Source organism: Ursus americanus, chromosome 26 (assembly GCF_024610735.1).
Source record: "Ursus americanus isolate L20-20 chromosome 26, mUrsAme1.1.p, whole genome shotgun sequence".
Taxonomy (NCBI): Eukaryota; Metazoa; Chordata; class Mammalia; order Carnivora; family Ursidae; genus Ursus; species Ursus americanus.
In genome coordinates this window covers 42,794,535-42,817,583 of record NC_142152.1, presented here as the reverse complement: position 1 = coordinate 42,817,583, position 23,049 = coordinate 42,794,535, and the positions used below count along the sequence as shown (strand labels likewise).

General features: G+C 45.6%; 1 protein-coding gene across 1 annotated transcript in view; it reads right to left on the bottom strand.

The window, feature by feature from the left end:
• The window catches only part of TECPR2 (tectonin beta-propeller repeat containing 2), a 98,635-nt gene that overhangs the window by 60,998 nt on the left and 14,588 nt on the right, over positions 1 to 23,049 (bottom strand). Inside the window, exons 3-5 of the mRNA XM_045777181.2 lie at positions 11,629 to 11,757; positions 11,117 to 11,248; positions 7,408 to 7,565 (exon numbers count right to left, since the gene is read on the bottom strand). Of these exons, the coding sequence (XP_045633137.2) occupies positions 7,408 to 7,565; positions 11,117 to 11,248; positions 11,629 to 11,757 (419 nt within the window). The remainder of the gene's footprint in view (positions 1 to 7,407; positions 7,566 to 11,116; positions 11,249 to 11,628; positions 11,758 to 23,049) is intronic.

Genomic DNA, 23,049 nt, shown 5'->3' with positions numbered 1-23,049 from the left:
AGAAAGAAAGAAAGAAGGAAAGAAAGAAAAAACAGATATGAACTGATTTAAAGTGACAGTTGTCAACCCTTGATACCAACTCAAACAAGAATTTTTTGGATAAGCCTAAACAAGACTGATGTTTTTTCAAACCTCTTCTATGGTTTGTTCTGTTGTTACAGGAACAACATTGCCATCTCTGCGTCGCCTCCTCCCCGTAGCCCCCTCAGAAGTGTGCACGCGCTGAGCATGCAGCCTGGCTCATGGCGGCCGTCATGGTGATGTGCCCAGGGCTTTGTCCCCACCCTCTGGCTCAATCCTCAGGGCAGCCCCATGAGGCCAACAGTACAGGTCCTATGTCAGAGAAGAGGAAATGGAGGCAGAAGCTGACAAATCCAGGTCTGACCATACTCTCCCTGCTCGGAAATTCTGTTCCTTCTAACGCCTGATTGTTGTCCTCACTCCATCCCAGCGAATGAGCGTCATGTCTACAATTGAGTCTAAACTCATCACAGGGACCAGCTTCCCATCTGGTCCCCAGACGTGGCAGTTTTTTCCATTTTAAAAATTACGAAATACCTAACACAAAAGAATGTATGTTTTATATAAATAATATATATTATTTTATACTAAATACACTCACATTTATAGGCATATAAAAGTTATGAAGTCTAATAAATGAAATGCACATCCAGGAACCCATCCCTCAACTTCAGAAATAAATCATCAGTGACACGGGTGATGTTCTCCCGTGCTCCTAAATGTTCCTGCCCCTCCATTCCCCAGGTGTGACCACAAGACTGAATTTCGTGTTTGTTATTCCCTTGCTTCTATTATTGATAGTTTAATGGCATACCTATGTATCTTAAACACTACGTATTTTAGCATTGTCTTTCATTTGTATTAAAAAAAGTATGATGCTATTGCATACTTTTGCAACTTGCTTTAAACGTGTATTTCTAAGATTTATCTTTACTGATAAAAAAGCTACAGCTCATTCATTTTCAGAGCTACACAGTATGCCACGTTTTTTTTACTCACTCCCTTGTTGATGGGTATTTGAATTATTTCTACTTTGTCATTTTAAACAACAGTGCTACGAGCATCTCCGTGCAGACCTCCTAGCACGCAGGTGTATTAAGGGTCTGCCCAGGCTCTCCTGGAAAAGAAATTATTGCACTGTTGGGTAACTGTTGGGCTGCTGAGTTGACCACATTCAGGTGTGAAAGACAATTTCAAATTATAGCAACCTGTGCTCCTACCAGCAATCTGAATTCTTTTTTTCCCCAAAGGCTTTATTTTTAAGCAATCTCTACACCCAATGTGGGGCTTGAACCCACAACCCCGAGATCAAGAGTCGCATGCTCCCCCAACTGAGCAGGCTGGGCGCCCCTCTGATTTCTCATGGTCCCACACCTTTGCCCAATCTCAGGCTCCTACCAGAACTCAAAGTTCAAGAGTTTCAGTCCACCTTCTCCCCAAAATCCTTCTCTGATTTGAAACAGTAGAAAGAGTACTGACTCTCGATTGACAGCAAGGCTCAATTTCCAGCCCTGACATTTGCTGTGTGCTATGCACACTTTCTGGAGCTCAGTTTCCTAATCTGTAAACCAGGGGTAATCATTGCCATCTCAAAGGTTAAAGTGAAGATTAAGTGAGCCAGTCTATAAAGGCACAAAAGCACTGCTGGTGACACTGTAAGGCCACACACAGGGCTACAGGCGCTCACAGCTGGCATCAGCCTCTAGTTCCATGCACGCCAGCACTGCGCACTCCCCACAGGCCCTGTGCCTCTCTCCTCACCGTCCCTGCACACAGCAGTGCGCCGGCCCTCCTGAGGGGCTGTCTCCAGGGCCCATCCCCCACAGTCACAAAGATAGAGTTATCCGGACGTTTTTCTGCACGTCAGTATCTCCCTAGGTCCCTCTGGCTGCACAGTAACTAAATCCCTCTGGATAGGGCCCAAGGAGGATGTCGAATATCAAATTCAGCTTTGAAAGGAAGATTGTTAGATTAACCAAGATGGTTCTAACGCTGTAGATCATTCACGGACAACTCTATAATCAGCATCGTGTTTGATTACTGCGTTTGGTGGATTTGTTCTGGAAAGATTCTCTAAATAGACCCAAAGGAATTCTAGCAGGGCAGTCCCTAACCTCTTCCTCTTGCCCTTCCTGTCAAATAAATTTCTGTTTGGTGACCCAATTGTTACACGTTTTCCTTCTATTTATAGGTCCTCTTAAAACCCTCTTGTCACTTCCACTTTGATTTGGTCACCTTGGGTAACTAAAGCACGCACCTGAACGAACACTGAGTGAGTCCTGCGTGGTGTGTGACCATGGTGCTGCAGGCAACATGAAAGATAAATGAGACGAGATCCTAGCCCTGGCCGAGAACAAACGGGGGCAGACGTGTGCATGTGTATGAATCACGGCGAGAGCATCTGAGGCTCGAAGGGCTGCCCGAGGAGTCCAGATGGGATGTGTCCTGACTGGGGCAGGAGAGGGCTGAACCCGGGACTATTACCCGGCTGAGGAAGGGACGGGCACTCTGGGGGAAGGAACATGACGAGAGGGTCCTGGTGGGTGGATGGCTCTAAGGAACTCTGGAACGTGTGGTGTGTGAGTTGTTGGGGGGATGGCAGCTAAGCTGGGGATAACTAGCTAGAGCAAGGTGCAACCTGTCCTAAGCCCTGTCTTGGTGCCACCCACCTGCGGCATGATTCCTCAGCACTTGCTGCTGTCATTCTGAAGTGGACACTCAGACTCCCACTTTTAAGGTCCAGGAACTGCAGGATTCTTAAATCATAACTAAATTAACCTACTTCCTTAATTTTGGTGGCAGTCACTTCTAGAAAAATCACTGATGACTTTTTAAAAATACTTTAATTCTATGAGCCGCATTAGTGTGAAAAGAGTATTTTTTTGTTTGTTTTTGTTTTTTTAAAAGATTTTATTTTTAAGTAATCTCTACCCCCAGCATGGGGCTCAAATTCACAAGCCTGAGTTCGAGAGTCTCACGCTCTACCGACTGAGCCGGCTGGGCGCTCTGAAAGGAGTTTTCTAACGTGCTGTATAATCTCTGGGGCCGCAGACCTGAAATGCTGAGTGAGGACAGAGAGCCCGAGGCAAGAGAATGACAGTGTAGGATGGGTGACAAAAGGCTCAACAGCCAACTGCCCACAGGCCGTCACACAGGCACGACGGCAGTGACCACGTTCCAGAACCTGATGCTGGCTCTGCTGGGGCACAGACTCTGCATGTCCACACCCAGCACGGACGGCCACACGCAGGGGCCCTGACGACAGGGCTGCATGGGACACCTAATAGGTATGGAGAGGGTTCCCATGAGGAGAGCAAACGTACAACACATCTGGGGACAGCCAAGGGCACTGAGGTCTTCTGGGAGTAACGTGTATTTTATCTGGTCCGGTCTGAGGAGGTTCACAAACTCCACCCAAAAAGGACGACCCCATACCCCAACACTGACTTCCTCTGCCTGCAAGTGCCCCCACACCCATGCTCTGCTCCCCGCTGAGAACACCCTGGCCCTATCCAGGCCACGCTGTCACCTACCAGCAGGCTCCAGGGAGGCCACCACGGGCACCGCCATCTTGTGCCCTGTGCCAGCCAGCACCTGCCACCCAGCCCATCTTTACAAACCTCTCACCAGACATGCTCCCCCCAAGGGGCCCCCTCCTGTTTTCCCTTCAACAAAAACCAGCCCCCTAAAAAGCTGTCTCCGAGCACTGCGATCCCGTCCCCTCCAGCCCTTTCACCCTTGGCCCCTCTCCATGAGCAAGGCTGTGTGTACCACCAGGTCGCCAAATACAAACGTCTGTCTCAGGCCGTCTCTTGGGGCACAGCTGCTGGCCCTGCGACACTTCCTCCATGTGGCCTCCAACTTCTCACTCCTCTGAACCTTCCTCACACCCTGGTCTCTGCCAATGCCCAGAACAGAGAGCCCCCCACTTCTCCAGCTATGCTCACACCGCAGCGAGCTTGTCCATCCCAGAGCTTTAAATACCATCTGCATGCTACAGGCTCCCAAACGCACACCCTGGCCCACCCGCTTCCCAAGACGCACACCTGCTGCTCCTGCCCCTTTGGCCCTCCCCTGGGAGGGAGACTATGCTACCTGTCCACAACAGACTCTTCTATCCTCCCCCAGGCTTCTCTAGGCCAGTGCGCCGCCACTCCCCCGAGGGCTCAGCCACGGCCTCTGACTAATCTCTCTCTCTCACACCCCAGAGCCAACGTGTCAGCAAACCTGCCAGCTCTGCCCTCCCAGTATTCCTACCACCCTGCCCTGGTGTAAGCCCCTGGCTGGCCCCCCTGAGCTGCCATTCCTGCCCCCTCCAAAGAGCAGCAAGGGTGACTTGCCCTGGTCAAAGCCTCTCATAACTGCTGGTGTGCTAGAACAAAGCAGCCCCCGGGTAAGGTCCACAAAGCCTACAGGATGGGGTTCTGCCCTGGCCCCTCTTCTGCTCCACATGCACATAGCCTTGCTGCTCCCCAAACTCTCAAACGCTTGGCACACACAACACTTGGTCTCTCCTGTGGAGGAGCCGTCCTGCCTGCCTATCTAGAGCACACACCCGTGTCCTGTGCTCCCTTCTCTCTAGTCCATATCCTGATTTATTACTACCGAACATTCTAGAACATAGTGATTTAATGTTGGTCTCCCCCGCCAGGAATGTGAGCCCCCTGAGATTAGAGGTTTTCCCCGTTCACAGCTGTCTCCTCAGATGGAGAAGGCTGCCTGGGGCACAGCAGAGACTCGGTGAGGATTTTTCAATGTCACATGAATAAACACTGTTCCTCAGTGAACTCACCCAATGTCGGGGTCTCAATGTCACCTGCATCTAGGGATTTCCAGGCCTGTAGATGTCACTCCTTGCTACGGCTCCCGCTTGACTACTACCTAACAGGCACCTCCAGCTCGATATGCTCCCAATAGAACGGATGTCTGACCTCAAACAGGCTTGCCCAGTGTGCCCACCACAGCTACCCAGCTGCCACAGTCACCAGCACAGAAATCTTCTTTTCTTCCCCTTGCCCCATATCCAATCCATTATCCAGCCCCGTGCTTTCTATCTCCAAATTACAGCTCCCTCCACCTCCCCGGCTCCTGATAGCCACCACCAGGAGCCAGCCTCCATGCCTGCTCCCGGGACTCCTGCGGTACCCTCCTCCCTGTCCCCCTCCTGCCCATCTCCAGTTGAGTCTCCACACAGAACCCGGGGTGAGCTCTGAAACGTCATCGCTCATGTTGCTATTCTCCTGCCTAAAGCACTTCAATGGCTTTTTGTTATGCCTAGAAGAACTCGGGCAATAGCACGTGGTCCCCACAGCCCCCGCCCCTAAGCTGGCTCAGGCCTTCCTTTCCAATCTCATTTTCTACGAGTGTACCCAACCCACTTCTCCCTGGTCACCCTGGCCCCCTCTCGCTCCCCGAACACTGTAAGCCCTGGCCCAATCTGCAGCCTTGGCATTCGCTGTCTCCTGAGACCAGAACGCTCCTCCAGCAACTCTTCCCAGGCTTGAGGCTTTTGCTCAAATATCGCTTCCTCACAGAAGTCTTTCTGGACTGTTCTAAGAGAACGTGCCACCCCCACCCCAAGGCTTCACCCTGTCTGCTCCACAGCACGCACTGCAGCCCACACAGGTACCCTGCATGAGGGCACAGACGTGTCCCCTGCTCACTGCTGTCCACTGCGCGCTGCCCCCCCAGGCACACCAGATGCCCTTTCTGAACCACAAATTCATGGCACGCAACAAAAAAACAAGCCTTGAAGACACAGAGGTGAACAACTTTTCCATTTATTCTGTGGTATCCCCACTCCTCCAGGGCTCAGTGAAATAGGCCTCCTGGGGAGAAAGGGGACACATCTGTGTGCGTCCGCAGCCTGGAACAGTGCCCAGGACAGGCCAAAAGACCGACAACACATGTGCACTGGGAGGTGCTCATGGAAACTTGCTTAGGTTTCCACACCAGAGGCTGGAAGACCGGGTTTTAAGAGGACTATTGGCTGATCCACGTGAAAAGTAACTGGTTTTCATCTCTCTCTTTATCCTCCACTATCCTTCCAAAAAGAGTGCAGTAAGACACTGATGACAAGTCAGGACAAAACATCAGGCAGAAGAGGGGGACACTGGCAGAGGAAAAACTAAGATGAAGATGTGTGGAGTCCCTAAGCCGAAGCTACAAATCCGACTGCGTTTTCCAGGGGCCAAGAGGGAGAATACTGCTATGCTATCAAAAGGCTAAACTGTTGATGGAATTGGGGGGGTATTCAGCATGCAAAACAGAAGCCAAAGGGGAGGCTCGACCAGGTCTTTTAACAGCTAAGGGCTGCCACGCTCCGCCCATCTGACCTCCCCTTCTCTGGGCCATCTGTCATCCGCCCGGCTGTCACCACCAGCCTCCACGGGCCCTCCCTCGTGGGTGCAGCCAATCCACGTCTCACTGTCAGCCTGCTCGCCACACTCCCCAGCCCACCTGCCACCCTGCCCCTCTGAGCCTCTGTAGGCAATAGTGCCCCTTCACCAGGAACTTCTCCAAATCCTGCTGCCCAATCTACAAGCTGCTGGCACCCATCCTCTCTCCCTGCCCCCACCTGGCTCTCTGTTCCTCTCTCCTCAGGATGCGGGGGTGGCCCCACACGCTACCAAGTCCCACCTCACTGACTCCACCCCCACGTAAACCAGGCCCCAGGGATCTACAAGTGTGTTTCTGGCAGGGAGGTCACCCATGGGCTCCTGCTGCCTCTTCCCACAAGACTGGTAGGCGACTGGGCTTGGCCTACCCCTTCTCCTGCTGTCCTTCCAGGTAGTAGGTAAACAGGGGGAAGCCTCCCCCTCCAGCCTGGAAGCCTCCCCCTCCAGACCTTCCCCACTCCTCGCAGCCAGTTCTACTCCTCCCTCGCCCACTCCCTCAGGGGTCTGCCTTCACCTCCAGGCTGGGTAGAAGCTTCGAAGCACCCCGCATGTTGCTCAATAGCAGGTAACACAACTATTAACAATTTTTCTGCTGACTTTATTAAGTTTCCATGATGGCGGGCTCACATCTACCTTGTCTGCCAGTTATCCCCAAGCCTGGCACGGCCCACACGGTGCAGAGGGGTCCCTGAGAAGGGGCTGTGGTGGAGGGGCACCCGCACAGGAGTGGACCCAAAGCAGACCACATTGGAGACTTCCCCAGATCCCGGCACTCGAGGCAGGGAGGCCACACGTGCAGGTGCTTGCAGCAGAACAAGAGGGACACACTCTTCCTGTCTGATGCTGGGACGAGGGGCCCCAGGCGGGTTAGGGACCCAGTGGGAGCCCCAGGCTTAGAGCCGCTGTGAGCTTGCACAGGGCAAACGGGAAACCTAGGAAAACTTAAAGCCCCTCTGTAACCACCATGCTGGGGCACTGTGACGTTTACCTTTTCCTTGGTTGTGTTCCAATTTGCTTGACAGACTTTTCTTCTGTGTAAAACAGCAGGCTTCTTTGTAGTGTAGACACGAGCAGCACTTTCTGGCTATAATCCAGCTGCACGATTGAAGACGGCTCTTCCAACACCAAATGCGAGTTACATACACCCTGTGAGAGAGTCCAGTTAAATCCAACTCAGCGTGCAGTTAAAGTAACCCGACTTCCTCTATGACCGGGAAGCATCCTTTTGTTACTTGTATTTGGGTCAGATTACACCTTAAAATGTATACTGTTAATTCTCTTGAGATTCACTGTCAACCCACTGTGATGAAATTATTTGGAAAAGTTCTCACTAATGAGAAAATAACGTTAACACCTATCTCAGGCTAAATCAAGTTTGGCAAGAAACATTTAAAAATTCTGTATCATTTCTTTTAAAATGTTCTCAGTAGACAGTTTGAAGAAGAACCCATGAAGATCTAAGCAGAAATATGTTACACTATGAGTATTATTTATTCTGGTAGAACACAAGAGGACTTTCTATAAAATTATTGTGGCAACTATCACCTAAGGTCACATTACACTCTTCCCCCACAAAGAATTCAAAGCAATTCTGGCGACATTATATCCTTGCCAACTGAAAGGGTCAGAAAAAACAGAACTAAAATAATATTAAGTATATTGAAGAACAAAGGTAAACTCTAAAAGGCATTTTACTGCTAGCACAAACTCTATTTCTTGGTGTCAAAAATCTGCTTCTACAAGTTACTCCTCTCCTGAACCAGTTTCTTCAATTGTTTAAGAAATCCTGATGCATTACCACAGACCTCTGGGGGTGGGGGGAGCAGCAATCACATTTACTGGTAAAATTTACATACAATAAAATTCACCCTTTTTAGAGACATGATTCTATGGATTTTTTTAAAAAAAGATTTTATTTTTATTTATTTGACAGCGAGAGAGACAGCCAGCGAGAGAGGGAACACAAGCAGGGGGAGTGGGAGAGGAAGAAGCAGGCTCCCAGCGGAGGAGCCTGATGTGGGGCTTAATCCCAGAACGCCGGGATCACACCCTGAGCTGAAGGCAGACGCTTAATGACTGAGCCACCCAGGTGCCCCTGATTCTATGGATTTTGACAAATGCATACAGTTATAAAACCACCAACACAGTGAAGATAGAGAAATTCTCATTACCCCCCAAATATCAAGTACTTTTAAAGCAGATTTTCCTCTCATATCTGTAGTTACGTAAACTGTGGCTTTTCAGTTTTCAACTTAGCTTATAATGCACTAAATTTATTGTATGAATTTTACAAAAACACTCAGCCTCCCATATCTTTTTTTTGCAAATCTCTTTGTACTTGCATTTTTTAAAAGAACTATCAGAACCTCAATAAAGCTGGGAAATAAGTTACCAGCATGCTAAGGACCCTGTTTTCTACATGTGGCTTTCTCTCCACTTCCTGAAATGTGGGCTGGGGAGCAGTGCTGTCCTGGTGCTGCCTGCGGGCCTGAACAGAAGGAAGATACAACACAGGGACTCCTAATAACCCCAACACTTTCCTGCACAAGAGTGGTTCTCAAAGTGTGCTCCGCAGTCCTTTCCACAGGGTCTGCAAGGTCCAAACTATTTTCATTATAATACTCGGTTCTGTCTGCCTTTTTCACTGGGCTGACATTTGCACTGACACAAAAGCCACGGTGGGCAGAGCAGAGCGCTGAATGCCACTAATGGTCACTGTGTCCTCCGCCACCACTCAGGGAAAAAACCTGCGTTTCGCTGAAGACTGTCTTTGATGCAGAACATTTATAATTTCATTAAATCCTGGCTCTTGGGTAGACGCAGTTCGGAATTTTGTGTGATAAAATGGGGCTTGCACACCAGTCCTTCTGCTGCACACTGAGGTCCTCTGGTTCTCTCAAGGAAAAGCACTTGCTTCACTGTTAGAGCCAGGAGCTCAACCAGCTGCTTTTTTTTTTTTTTTCCACAGAATGCCATTTTTATTTGACATACTATAATTATTCAAACATGGGTATTGGCAGACATTTTCTCAGATGGAACAAAGTGACCTTGTCACTTCGATGAAAACAAGTAATCGTATTTGTTGCTGATAATAAATTTCAAGTTTTCAAATGAGGATTAGAATTGAAAACTTGTATCGACCCTGTGAACTTGAGCAACTCCCAGTAGCTAAAGACTTTTCTGATCAGAACGATGGTGATATTAACAAAGATGCGTTCTTTGAAATTATATAATTAAATGTGTCAACATTTGAAAAGATATGCTTCACTCAGTAGATCAATATTTTCCAAGTGACCAAGACATGATATTACAAAATCGCGCGTGGATGAAAGAGCCATTCAAAGTGCAAGACAGACCACTGGATTTCACTGTAATAAAGTACAAAAAATCCACCCATATGGTTTCAGCTTCCCAGTTACAACTGACCTTTAAAGAAACCACCATCCGTCAGTTGGGGGATAAGATTAATGAAGAATATCCACAATTCTCTAAATAGGTTATTACAATACTTGTCCTGTTTCCAACTACAGGTCTGCAAGAGGCCAGCTTTTCTTTTTATACTCCAACCAAAACAATGTATTTGGGACCATTTATGCAGAATGCAGCTGTCCTCCATCAAGCCAGCCATTAAAGAGATTTGCAAAAATGTAAAGCAATGTCTTTCTTTTCACTTGTTTTAAAAATATTTATTTTCATAAAAATGTTATTTCTAGTAATAGGTTTATTATTTCAAAATAAAATAAATATTTTAAAATTTCTCAGTTTTAATTTCTAACATGGTGCACTTAGTAGCTATAACCTGTACAAACAGCAGCTCTTTGGGTCCTCCTTTTAAGAGTGTAGAGGGGTCCTGAGACCAAAAACTTTGAGAACTACTGCTAGAGAGAACTTGTAATAGGTCAGTCATGGACTGGAGGGACTAAAAGCCGCTTGGCTAGTAATTGCTGAATTCCTACTACGTACGAGGAATGAAGGCTACACATAAGAAAACGAGAGGCTCGTGACACCAAGGTGTTCAGTCTAGCTGGGCAGACACGTGACCCAACGAAGCACAGGCCTGCACAGAGCCACACGTGCAGTGGAAAAGGTGCGGGTTTTGGAGCAGAACCTGTTTGAAGCTGAATTCTGCCAGGTGTTCACTTGTGACCTGGGCTAGTGATGGGGTTCTTCATCTACTGACGGGGGAAGAGCGCACATAGCTCAGGGTGCCGTTGTGAGGATTAAAAAAAGCAACAAACACGAGGGTAGCGGCTGGGCACCAGGCTGCCACCACACCTCCTCTTCCTCTGCCCGCTCCCTCCCACGCGAGAGGCAAGGTTTGGCTGGGGCGAGCTTCCGCCCCCTGAAAGCACTGACCTCTGTCCACAGTTATGATTATGAAAGCTTCGCATGGCTCCTACAAACCCTTCAAGGAGAGAGGAGTGACAATGGCGTCTGTTCGAAGGAGCAGCAGGAGACAACAGGAGAATGAACACTGTGAAGGAAGGGGCCAGTGCAAACAAAGGCCAACCCTTTAGTCACAGAAGTAGAAGCTTAGAAAATGTTACAGAGAAGTCCTTGAGGGAAAATGTTACAAAAAATAATGAGATTATAAAGGGACAATTATTGGGAATACAAACTGACTTACTAAAATGTAATTATGGACATAATTTCTCCAAATATAAGAAGGCCAAAAATATTTCTGGAAATAATCTTACCTGGTCTAGATCCAGAGAAGAATAGACAATTTTCCCTTTGTCATCTCCAGAGAACAATTTCATTCCATTGGGGCTCCAAGCCAGAGCTGTTATGCTATTTTTGTGAATACCGGTGACATCAAATCTCCGAAGCTGGGAATCAACGGTAAACACATGCACAAGGAGAGAAAGGGATGGACACAGTGAGATGGGGCTCTGTGGGCACGGGGGTACACAGTCCTTCCTGCTCTTGGAGGAGCTGGTTTTCCCAACCTTGTTTTCCAGGCAAAACCCTGCACAAGGTTCCCCCTGGCTATTTATCTTTAAAACTGACAGAGGACAGCCAAAGAATATTAGGCACGATCTAAATTACCCAAACGTGCTTTCTGCCAAGTGTCCTACCAAGAACCATTAAAAGCACAGAGCGAAGTTTTTCTGAGCAGGTATTTTCCAGGCAGATGTGGATTTCTCATTTGAAAATCCATGAGAAATTCACCAAGAAGTTAAGAAATGCCAAAATGACTGGTCCTTACTTGTTTATTTCTCCCTGGCAGCGAGGACACAAGCTGGAAGACAGCAACCCTCCCAGAGGCAGTGCCTGCAGCCACGAGGTCATCGAAGCAGCTTAGCAGCTTCACCACAGTGATGGGTTCCGTTTTCCCCTAAAAGAGCAAACATACAAGACAAGGCTAGCTTCCAGAATGTAAACATTACCCCTGGAGGGGGAAGCTGCATCAGGCTACAGCTTCTACAAAGCCCTGACTGAAAATGTATGCAATTCAGAGAAATAATTACATCTGTTAGAACCCTCCTTTCTCTTTCTAGGTCTTTCATCTTGAAATGACAAAATAAAAAACACATTTCTAATGAAGGAAATACTGATCAATCAAGTGTGAATTTTCTGAACTCTTAATGAGAGTGTGCTAAGAAGCTTGGAGAGGTATTTCCTGCCCAGAACAGGAGTCTGGAGTAAGAAGAGCTATCCCGGACCCAAGCTCCACTTCCTTCTCTTTTAACTTGGACGGCCGCTCAAACCCCGTAGTTGATGGTCTGCCTGCCACGCAGGCTTGCCACGAGGATCAAGGAGACGATGCATCTGAAAGCGCTTTGTAAACGGATTTGTTCTTAGATCAGTAATCAAATTAACACTAGCTCAAGCTTCATACATGGGTTTATTAAAAAGCACATGTGGGACACCTGCGTGGCTTAGTCAGTTAAGCATCTGCCTTTGGCTCAACTCATGATCCCAGGGTCCTGGGATCGAGTCCCACATCAGGCTCCTTGCTCAGCTGGGAGCCTGCTTCTCCCTCTGCCTGCCGCTCCCTCTGCTTGTGCTCTGTCTCTCTCTCTGACAAAACAAACAAACAAACAAAAAAACCCACCGCACACATACAGGGGGCACATGTACAGGGCACCTGGTGGCTCAGTAGGTTGGGCGTCTGCCTTTGGCTCTGGTCATGACCTCAGGGTCCTGGGATCAGCCCCACATCAGGCTCCCTGCTTGGCGAGGATCCTGCTTCTGCCTTTCCCCGCCCCCTGCTCATGCTCTCTCTCTCTCGCTATCTCTCAAATAAATATAATCTTTTAAAAAAAAAAAGCACACGTACAAGCATTGCACACAGATATTTGGGCTTCCAGCCCATTGAGTGAAACCATTCATTCAGAAAAATTACACCACCATTCGACCTTGCTAAGACATACAGCAAGATCTCTAATAAACTACTTTGATCCCTACATTTTGATGCAGTAATTTAGATGGTAATCAATCTGTCAAGTGTGGAAGCCTACCCTCCACATTCAGGATACTGAGTCAGCCGCTATGGTGATATAAACTAAAGTAGGTCGCAGGCCCGCCCTCTTGAAGCTGAGCTGTGGCAGTGAGCTACACACATGAAGAGCCGCCTACAGCCTGTGGGGGTGGTGAGGACGGCACTCACTTTCATCTGGTACTTCACAGCTTTCAGGGTATTCTCATGGGCTATAAATATATCTGGTGAGAGATCGTGATGGAGGGTAAGGGATTTGGATCTTAAGCTAGAGGAAGGCAAAGGGGAGCCCTCGAGGGTTCTGACTGCCAGTGTATCCATCAGAGGTGTTCCTGCTAACCGCCATCGGGCGCAGCGCAGGAGGAGGACGGGTGACCAGGTGGGAAGACCAGCTGGGAGCCTCCTGCGGCAGTTCAGGCCAGAGGTACTATGTGCCTCGTCCAGACAAGTGGCAAAATGAACGAGCACAAAGGCTGATGACGAAAGAAAACTCTGTCAAGTCCTGGTTGGCATGATGACAGCAACGAGGAAAACAGCACAACAACTCCCCTTTACTGAGCGTTCCCTGGTGCCAGACAACCTGTTAAACACTTTACATGCATTATCTCCTCGATTCCTCAAACAACCGTGAGGGGACGTGCTGGGCTCTCCTCATTTTACGAAGGTGACGTGGTTTGTCTAAGGACACACGGCTAGAGGAGTCCAGAGGATTCACACCCAAGTACGACTCTCTCCAGGGGCCCTGCCCTGCCTTGCTGCTCTATGTGCTGAGGGTGAATCCACGGGCCCTGCAGATGGAAGGCTTGGAGCCTTGTGAAGAGGAAGGAGAATAAAAGGACTGTATCATCTGTAGTGTGGGAAACACGAGCGATGGCTCCTTGAGCAGAATCCACTGGTGCCGCTCTGAGGGAAGACAGTGACAGAACATGTTTTAGACACAGGTGGTCTTGACATGGCAGCAGGATGTTGAAGAGAACAGCATCCTGGGAATTCGTAATTATAAAAACTGCTACCACATCAGGAATCAAAATCCTTTATTGGAGGTCTTGCCATGTTGTAAGACAAATTCAAAATGGCTGTGTAATTTTTCTGAATGAATGGCTTCAAAATAAAAATCATCACTCAGATAAGCTGAAAACCTGAATATCTGTGTGCTATGCTTGTACACAAGCTTTTTAATAAACCAACATTTTGAGTTAATGTTATTTAATATAATCATTAATAAATGTTATGGTTCTTGACTTAAGAACCAAACATCCCAAGAATCAGATTATCAATACTCAGCTTCTGATAGAAGCAAAACATGAGGCTTCAACTGCCTACAGTGTAAGTCTACCTATTCTGGAAAACATTCCCCTCCAAACACCCAGAAATGCTGAGTAAGATATATAAAATAACCTTATTTTGAAAAAAAGATTTATATATTTGAGAGAGAGAGAGAGAATGTGTGTGTGTGCGCACATGAATGAGTGAGTGGGAGGAAAGGGGAGAGGGAGAGAGAGAATCTCAAGCAGACTCTGTGCTGAGCATGGAGCCCGAGCGGCTTAACCCCGCAACCCCAAGATTATCACTTGAGCCAAAGCCAAAAGTCAGACGCTTAACCAAGTGAGCCACCCAGGACCCCCACAAAATATCCTTTTAAAAATGCATAGCTGATCTCTAGAAAGTAAAAATCTATGGGGGCCAAACCCAAAAAGAATGTTGTCAAAATACTGTCAAACCCTGAAGCTACAGGCCACCCCAGGACTATGTCGCCAACACCAAGACCCTTGGTTTCCCGAGCTGAGCAGGGCTAATGAGGATGAGGCTTCAGGCCAGATGAGTGGGGAGCTGGAATTGATATGCCCTGCAAAAGCTCCTGAAGAACCCCTGAAAATCTAACCCTCAGTGAAAGTGTAAACTATGGAAAAATCAATTTGCTGGCAAATGGAGCTGACAAGGAACTCTGTCTTCTCTCAGACACTGACTGGAATGAATAAAAAAGAAGAATGTTCCTCAAGAATCTGCCGTGCCCTGTTTAGCATCAGAGTTTGAATTTATTTTCCCTTTCCACTCCAAAGGGGCTCTATGCCAGGCAGTCGGTCTGAAGTGCTTCTATGTTAGCAGCAGTCCAAGGGGCCTGACAGAATGAGTATAAATCCCATCTGTGGGACACAGGCTTGACCCAAGTCCCTGAGCACTCACACATACTGGGACCAGCCACAGAGTTCCTAATTAGAAACTACCATAGGGAAAAAAGCCTCATGAAGAACAATCAACTAAAAAAAGCAATAATAGAATTGAACAACACTTTGCCCCCACCCAAGCACTACATTTAGATTGAAGAGACCCAGAACATAAAATATGCTTAAAATTTAAAAAAAATATAAAAGGAAATTAAAACATAATAGTAAGCTACTACCAGAAATGAAAAAAATCAAAAGAATTTAAAACCTTAGTAGTAATTAAACAGAAGATTAGTCACAGCTGAAAGAAAAATATTGAGCTAGATGACAGATCTGTGCAAGAAAGAGGAAAAGATAAAAAATATGAAAGAGCAGAGTCCTGGAAGACAGATACGAAGGTCCAACCTACATCTAATTGGGACACCAGAAGAAAAGGGGATAAATAGGAGGCAACGTCTTCAGAGATAAGGGCTGGAAGGTGCCCAGAATTGATGAAAGACCCGTGTCCTCAGGAGCACAAGCCTTGAAGAAGATTAATGGGAAGAAATACACTAAACACACTGTGTACTGAAACAGTAAAACCTCAAAGACCATGAGATGATATTAATATGTCAGACAAAAAGGCAAATGACCATATATGAGTCATTATTAAAAACCAATCTTTTGGGATGCCGGGGTGGCTTGGTCCATTAGGCGTCTACCTTCGGCTCAGGTCATGATCCCAGGGTCCTGGGATCGAGTCCCACATTGGGCTCCTTGCTCAGCGGGGAGCCTGCTTCTCCCTCTGCCTGCCACTCCCCTTGCTTGTGCTCTGTCTCTTTCTCTCTCTGACACATAAGCAAACAAACAACCAAACTTCTCAGGGCACCTGGATGGCTCAGTAAATAAGTGTGCAACTCTTGATCTTGGGGTTGTGAGTTAGAGCCCTAACCCGGGGGTAGAGATTACTTAAAGATAAAATCTTTAACAGAACAAAACTTCTCAACAGAAACAATGGAGTCCAGGAAACAATGGAAGATCATCTTTAAAATGCTAAGAGAGAAAAACTGTTAGTTTTGAATATATGCCTGTCTAAACAACTTAGAGACATAGAGACATTCAGACAAACAAAAAAATCAAGAGTACAAGACACTTACATGTATGATGAGAAAGACCAGACAGACATCATAATAAAACTACAGACCAATACCCCTCAGACCATAATAAAATATTATTGAGATGCATACAACAAGATTTTTAAAAAGGATACTACATGACAACAGAGTGGGGTTTACAGAAGTAATGCACAGTTGCATTAATAATCAAACTCGATACATATGCCATATTAACAGAATAAAGAAGAAGAAAATCATGTTATCTCAACAGATTCAGAAAAAGTATTTGACAAATTTCAATACTCATTCATGATAAAAACTCTCAGAAAACTAGAAATAGAAATAAGTAGAAATAAAAAGCATCTATGAGGAATCTAAAGCTAATGAGTGGACACACTGAGGCAAAGACAACTGTTCTCACTGTGGACATTATCCTGGAGGTCCTAGCCAGCGCCGTAAATCAAGTAAAACACTGAAAGGTGTACACTTCACAAACGATGAAGTAAAACACTTCTTCCACAGGTAGAAGTGATTACCTATGTAGAAAACCCCAAGAAATCTATAAAACAGGATATAAGTGAAATTCACATAAATCAGTTGTATTTCTGTATGCCAGGAACAAAAAATCTGAAAGGAAAAAAAACTGTTGTATAGTTCTTAAATCATTTGTAAAGTGATACAATATTACTTGAGTGTAGACGGACAAATATTATAAATCCTAGAAAAACTACTGAAAAATAAAACAGAGCCTAATAACCCATAGGGGACATAAAATAGAAATATGAAAAAATAATTAGTCCGAAAGAAGGTAGGAAAAGGAAAAAAAAACCACAAGATAAAGAATAGGTGGGATAAGCAGAAAACAATTACCAAGATGGTAGACTTAACAATGGTTCTCAACTGGGGACAATTTTGTTCCCCACCCTGCCATGGGACATTTGACAATGTCTGGAGGTTGTTGCAACTTGGCTGATACTATTGCTGTCTAGTAGGCAGAAAGCAGGGGTGCTGTTCAACACCCTAGAATACACAGGACAGCACCACCTGACCAAAATGTCAATAGTGTCAGGCTGAGGAACTGTGACTTAAACCCAACCATATCAATAATTACATTCAATATAAACGGCCTAAATTTGGTATAATAGAAGGTAGAGACTGTCAGGGTGCCTGGCTGGCTCAGTTGATGGAGCATTCAACTCTTGATCTTGGGGTCATGAGTTCAAGCCCCACACTGGGTGTAGAGCTTACTTAAAAAAAAAAAAAGGGTAGATTGTCAAACTACAAAAAAGATCTGACCTTATGTTATCTTCAAGATATTTAGATATATATTAAGATATAAAGGCACAGATAAACTAAAGGTAAGAATGGAAAAAGATATATCATGCAAACTCTGATTGTAAGAAAGCAGGAGAGGCTATTAACATCAAAGTAGAGAAAGAATATTACCAGAGATAAAAAGAGACATTTTATAGTGATAAAAGGATCTATTCAATAAGACATAACAATCCTAAATGTATAGGTACCTAAATAGTAGAGCTTTAAAATGCATGAAACACACTCTCTCTCTCTCTCTCTCTCTCTCTCTCTCTCTCCCTCTCTAAAAAAAAGGTGAGGGGGGCACCTGGTGGCTGAGTCAGTTAAGCATCTGACTCTTGATTTTGGCTCAGGTTATGATCTCAGAGTCGTGAGATTAAGCCCTGAGTTGGGCTCCATACTGGGTATGGAGCCTGCTTGGGATTTTCTCACTCCCTCTTCCTCTCTCTAAAAATCATCATCATCATCATCATCATCATCATCATCACCATCATGAAACAACACAGCAACCTAAATTAATATTTAATACAACTGAACTGTACACTTAAAAAAGGAAAAATGGCAAATTTTACATTCTGTATAATTCGCCACAATTAAAAAAATATATGAAGTAGAAACGGACAGAACTGAGATGAGAAAAACAAATGTACAATTTCTGTTGGAGAATTCAACCCTCTTCTTACAGTGACCAACAGAAGTAGGCTAGAGGAGTCCTGGGAGACTCAACTATGCTGTTGCATTAGTTTGTGTCCACCAAAGAGCAGGACGTGATGGTGGAAGTAGACATTCAAGGAATTTGCTTGGGGAAACACCTGTGAGAGAAAGGGGGAAACAGCTGGAAGAGGCAGGGAGAACTGTCAGGTCACAGGGCAGGTCTGCAACCCGAGATGGAGAAAGGGAAGGAAGCACGGTTGCAAAGGCTAATCTTCAGCTGCAGTGCAGTTTAAGAAAGTTGTGGCCAAGCTGACAGGAACACCCCAAGCCAAAGTCACTTGTCAGAGGATCACCAGTTTCACAGGAACAAGTGTGCCTTGTGTCCCAGCTGCGCCCAGTCACTGGCCAGGAAGAGCCAGTGGGAAGGGTGGTGGGTTCAGTGTTCATCAGTTACACCCCCCACAGGAAGAGAGAGTCCTTGGGATTAGGATATTGCCAAGCGCCATATAGAATAAAAAGACATATATAACAATTCTATTCTCTTTAAGGCGATGAAATACTTGAGGTTTATTTTTTATGACTGAATCAGGATACACAAAACCTCTCTTAGAACACTCACGGTGCAAAGAAAAGGGGGGGTAATCAGAAGGGGGAATGAAACATGAGAGACTATGGACTATGAGAAACAAACTGAGGACTTCAGAGGGGAGGGGGGTGGGGGAATGGGATAGACCGGTGATGGGTAGTAAGGAGGGCACGTATTGCATGGTGCACTGGGTGTTATACACAACTAATGAATCATTGAGCCTTACATCGGAAACCGGGGATGTACTGTATGGTGACTAACATAATATAATAAAAAATCATTTAAAAAAGAACACTCACGGTGCAAAGCCACCATTAACCTTCCTTAGCGGGTTTCATAATGTCAATCCTTCATATGAGACATTATTTAAAAATTGGATTTTTTCGGGTGCCTGGGTGGCTCAGTCATTAAGCATCTGCCTTCGGCTCAGGGCGTGATCCCAGGGTCCTGGGATCCAGCCCCACATCAGGCTCCCTGCTCCGCTGGAAGCCTACTTCTTCCTCTCCCACTCCCCCTGCCTGTGTTCCCTCTCTCGCTGGCTGTCTCTCTCTGTCAAATAAATAAATAAAATCTTAAAAAAAATAAAAATAAAAATGGGATTTTTTTTTTTTTACCACACTAGCTTCATTAATATACTGATCTAGCACTGTTTTTCTTCTAAGTCTGCAAACAGAGGTAGGCCTTAATAACATCGAGTAGCCTATTTAAAAAAAGCATTGCTAGTTTAAAATGAGACGCAGAGGAAGACTGAACAGTTCAGGGTCTACCGAGGGCCTCACTGAGCTTGTCGTGGCGGACACAAATGAGGGTGCTACTTTCAGAGGCTCTCAGGGTCCAGGAAAAGGAAAAGATCCATCAACAAATCCAGGAGCCAAGCACTGCTGGCATCGACACACACATACAGGCAGGTCACAGGCAGGACATGGTCAGCTCTGACAGGCGCATGGGGTGGGAGGGGCAGGCAAGATCAGTGCCGTCGCCATGCCAGTTGGCTGAATACCAAGTGCCTCATGGCAGGATATTCTCTCGTTTTCATTTTTAAAATGATGTAATATGTTCATATATACAAGACTACATACAACAGCTTAGACTGTTATAAAATGCATGCCCATGGAGTCCCCATGTCGCTTGGAAAGGGAACAGCAAGAGCACCTTCAAAGCCCTCTGTACCCTTCTCCCTGACTGCAGACCCTCATGCTACCAAAACCACTATGCTGAAATTGGGATTCATTATTCCCTTGCCTTTCACAGCTTTACCCCATGTACATGTGTCCTCAATGCACTACGGTGCACAGACGTGCCAAACACACAGATTCAAATTGGAGAATCATCATGAGAACGGTCTGGCCCTCAACCTTCCTGACCCAGAAACTCCATTTTTTCAGTGTCCCAGTACCATGTCTAGTGCCCAGGGAGGGTGTCTTGTGACCACCTAATGCACAAGAAGTTAAAGTCAAAAAGCCAATTCATCATTTTACAATGAATTAATGATCAAACAAATCAGAATGCTCCTGCAGGTATGACCTGTACAGTTTTCCCCCACTGGCTGATGTATGTGGGCAGCAAGTTTCAGTGAAAAGGTGTGTGGCTAGCGTGGAGCCATTTCTGATCATGCAACTGTAAGCGTGAGGGCCAGCCACACCAAAGAGAACACAGCTCTCAAAGGGACACCCCCGGCTGTCTAGGTAATTCAGCCCGATTTTTCCCAAGTTGCACAGCAGACCATACACTCTCTTCCTTTGGTCACAACCTCTTTCCTTTTGATATGGGGACAATTCAGTCTCATTCTGGTCTGGGGTCCGCTCTTCTGTTTCTTTAAGGAGATTGTCCATCTCGGATCTCATCTATTGTGTGTTTAGCTCTAACATTTCCCTCACTTCCAAGCTGCTAGGGAGCACTTCTTGTTGCCCTGTGGCAATTTAATCTCCTCAAATGGAAATCCAATCATAAAAAAATTTAAGGAAAAAAAGATTGATTTGAAAGACGCCAGTAATGATTTTCTGGACAAACACTTTAGCAATTGGACAGCATTCAGCCAGCCTCCCTGGGCTCCCTGTTAGGCTGTTTTCCCTTTATACACAAGACAAAACTGCATGAAGGGGAAGTGTTCTTTGTGAGTAAGCTCATGGGAACTGTGAAGTCTGACAAAGCCTTCTTTATGAGCTTCTTTTGATATGCCACAGCTTATCCTTTAGTCAGAACTGCTAGCATGAAATAGCTAATAGATCTGAAATACTCAGAAATATTTAAAAAGACTCAAGTAAGACATGAATTCATTAAATTCCTAAGAATTGTTTCACTTTTATCCTTCTTTTACTAACAAAGAACCACAGTTTAAAGTTTAAATAATTATGTAACTGTTTAATGATCTAAAGTTAAGCAAAAACATTGCTTTTCTGGAATAATTTCCTTTACTCCATAGGACAAACTGGAGTAGGGAACATCTAGTGGACTTGAAGGAAGTCCCTAGGGCCTGGGACTTTACCACCAGAGAAGATCTTAGGAAGAGATAGGGGCAGATTACCTATAAAGGAAACAATTAGCCAGCTAAGTCTCAGCAGCTGAGACCATGGTGCACTGCAGTTAAAGCACTAAGACAAAAGAAGCATATGAAGTGAGATAGGAATCACATTTCACTTTTCCCCCAAATACTCATATCTAAATGTCCCACACCATTTACTAAAAAACTCTGTAATATCACCTTCGCAAAAACTCAAGCGTTTATGAGTTACGTATATGTGGATTTTCCGGCTTCTTTATTCTGTTCCACTGACCTCCTTACCTATTCTTGCGCTAATAACCACATTCAGCTTAATTACTGAAGGTTTATAAGTCTTGCTAACCTGATAGTGCAACTTCTCCCATCTTTTCTTTTTCCACTACTATCTTCACTCTTTTTGACTCATTACAATTGCAAATACAATTTTAAATTACCATTAGCCAATCAATGGAAGCAATCCGTGCTGAGAAGTACACCAGTGAAACCCTATACTGTAACGCTACGGACATGCCAGAATTTAGATCACGGGATCCTAATCAACGGCCTAAGCGTGACTTCCACAGGGAATGACAAGGAAAGCCAGAAGGTAAATGCACTATTGGCTGATGTGGTGAGACAAAAACTCTCATTTCTGCAACACTTTAAAAAATACACCAGGTAAAAGTCAAGGAAACATTCATACCATTCCGAAATGTGAGCTTTCTAACTGGAAAACACTGCAGACACGTTCCCATACGCAGGCTGCTCCCTCCTCCCACCCGGAGCACTCTACCCCAGATGTTTCCAGCACGGGTGCTGCTCACTGTCTTCAGTCTCAGTTGTTACCTGCTCAGTGAGCCCTTCCCTGAACTTCCTATTTAAAACTGCAACCACTCCTGCGGGCACTCCTCACCCCCCGCCCCCGGTTTGTTTTCTCCTCAGGCTTCTCCCTTCTTGTTTGTCTGTGTGCTGCTATCGCCTCATTTTTCTGGCTCCCCATTAGACTCTAAGCTCCCTGAGCGCAGGGGCCCTGCCTACCATCATCTGCATTGCCTCTCCAGTACCTAAAACGGGTCTAGTACAGGGTAAGCACTGGAGACTTCTTGAATGACTTCACAGAGACAGCAAGTGTGGATAAGCTGCGGACATGAGAACTAGCATTGCTGTAATTAGTGCAAAGGTTCTGAGGGCAAATCCACGAAATTTCCACAACTTGCTGAATGCTAAGAAGAAAGATCATGCAATTACTTTCAAAACAAAATGAGCAGCTCAGGGCAAGTTATCTTTCTGGTCTATTATGTATGTCACATCATGCATTTCACAAGCTTATAACATTTTTATACTTGTTATTAGCTCCTCACATTTCCTTAGTGCTTTTGGCACGAGCTAGAAGAACTTTTCATGTCTCCATCTGCCCTCTCCCACTAACTTGTACAGAAAAAAAAGGTTTCCAAAAGCATTATTCTTGAAAACACATGACAGGCTGTATTTAGCACATTTAAGGTCTGCTTTCTTCTTTAGAAACATAACTTCATTTAAAAACATGATCTTTCATCCATGCCATACATGGGTTTATTATAGGGTAAACTAACTATCATTTTTATTTACCTTCCCATAAAATCTTAGATTTCCCCTAAATGAACCTAGCTACTACATCTCTCAATTCTCACTTGGAAACTCCAGAGACCCTGACTCTGATTTCTATCATCTCCTAAATCAGACTTTGGGGCAGCCCTGCCTTCTCTCACAGGAAGTGAGCCTAATGGTTAGGTAAGCAGCTATCTTACCATTTCTTTGTCTAAAAAACATGGCAATTGTACCAAATTATTTTAAGACCCAGCCAGCTCTGAAGACAAAAATGACAAGAACAATAACTTAGTTAATCCATCTCTAAGA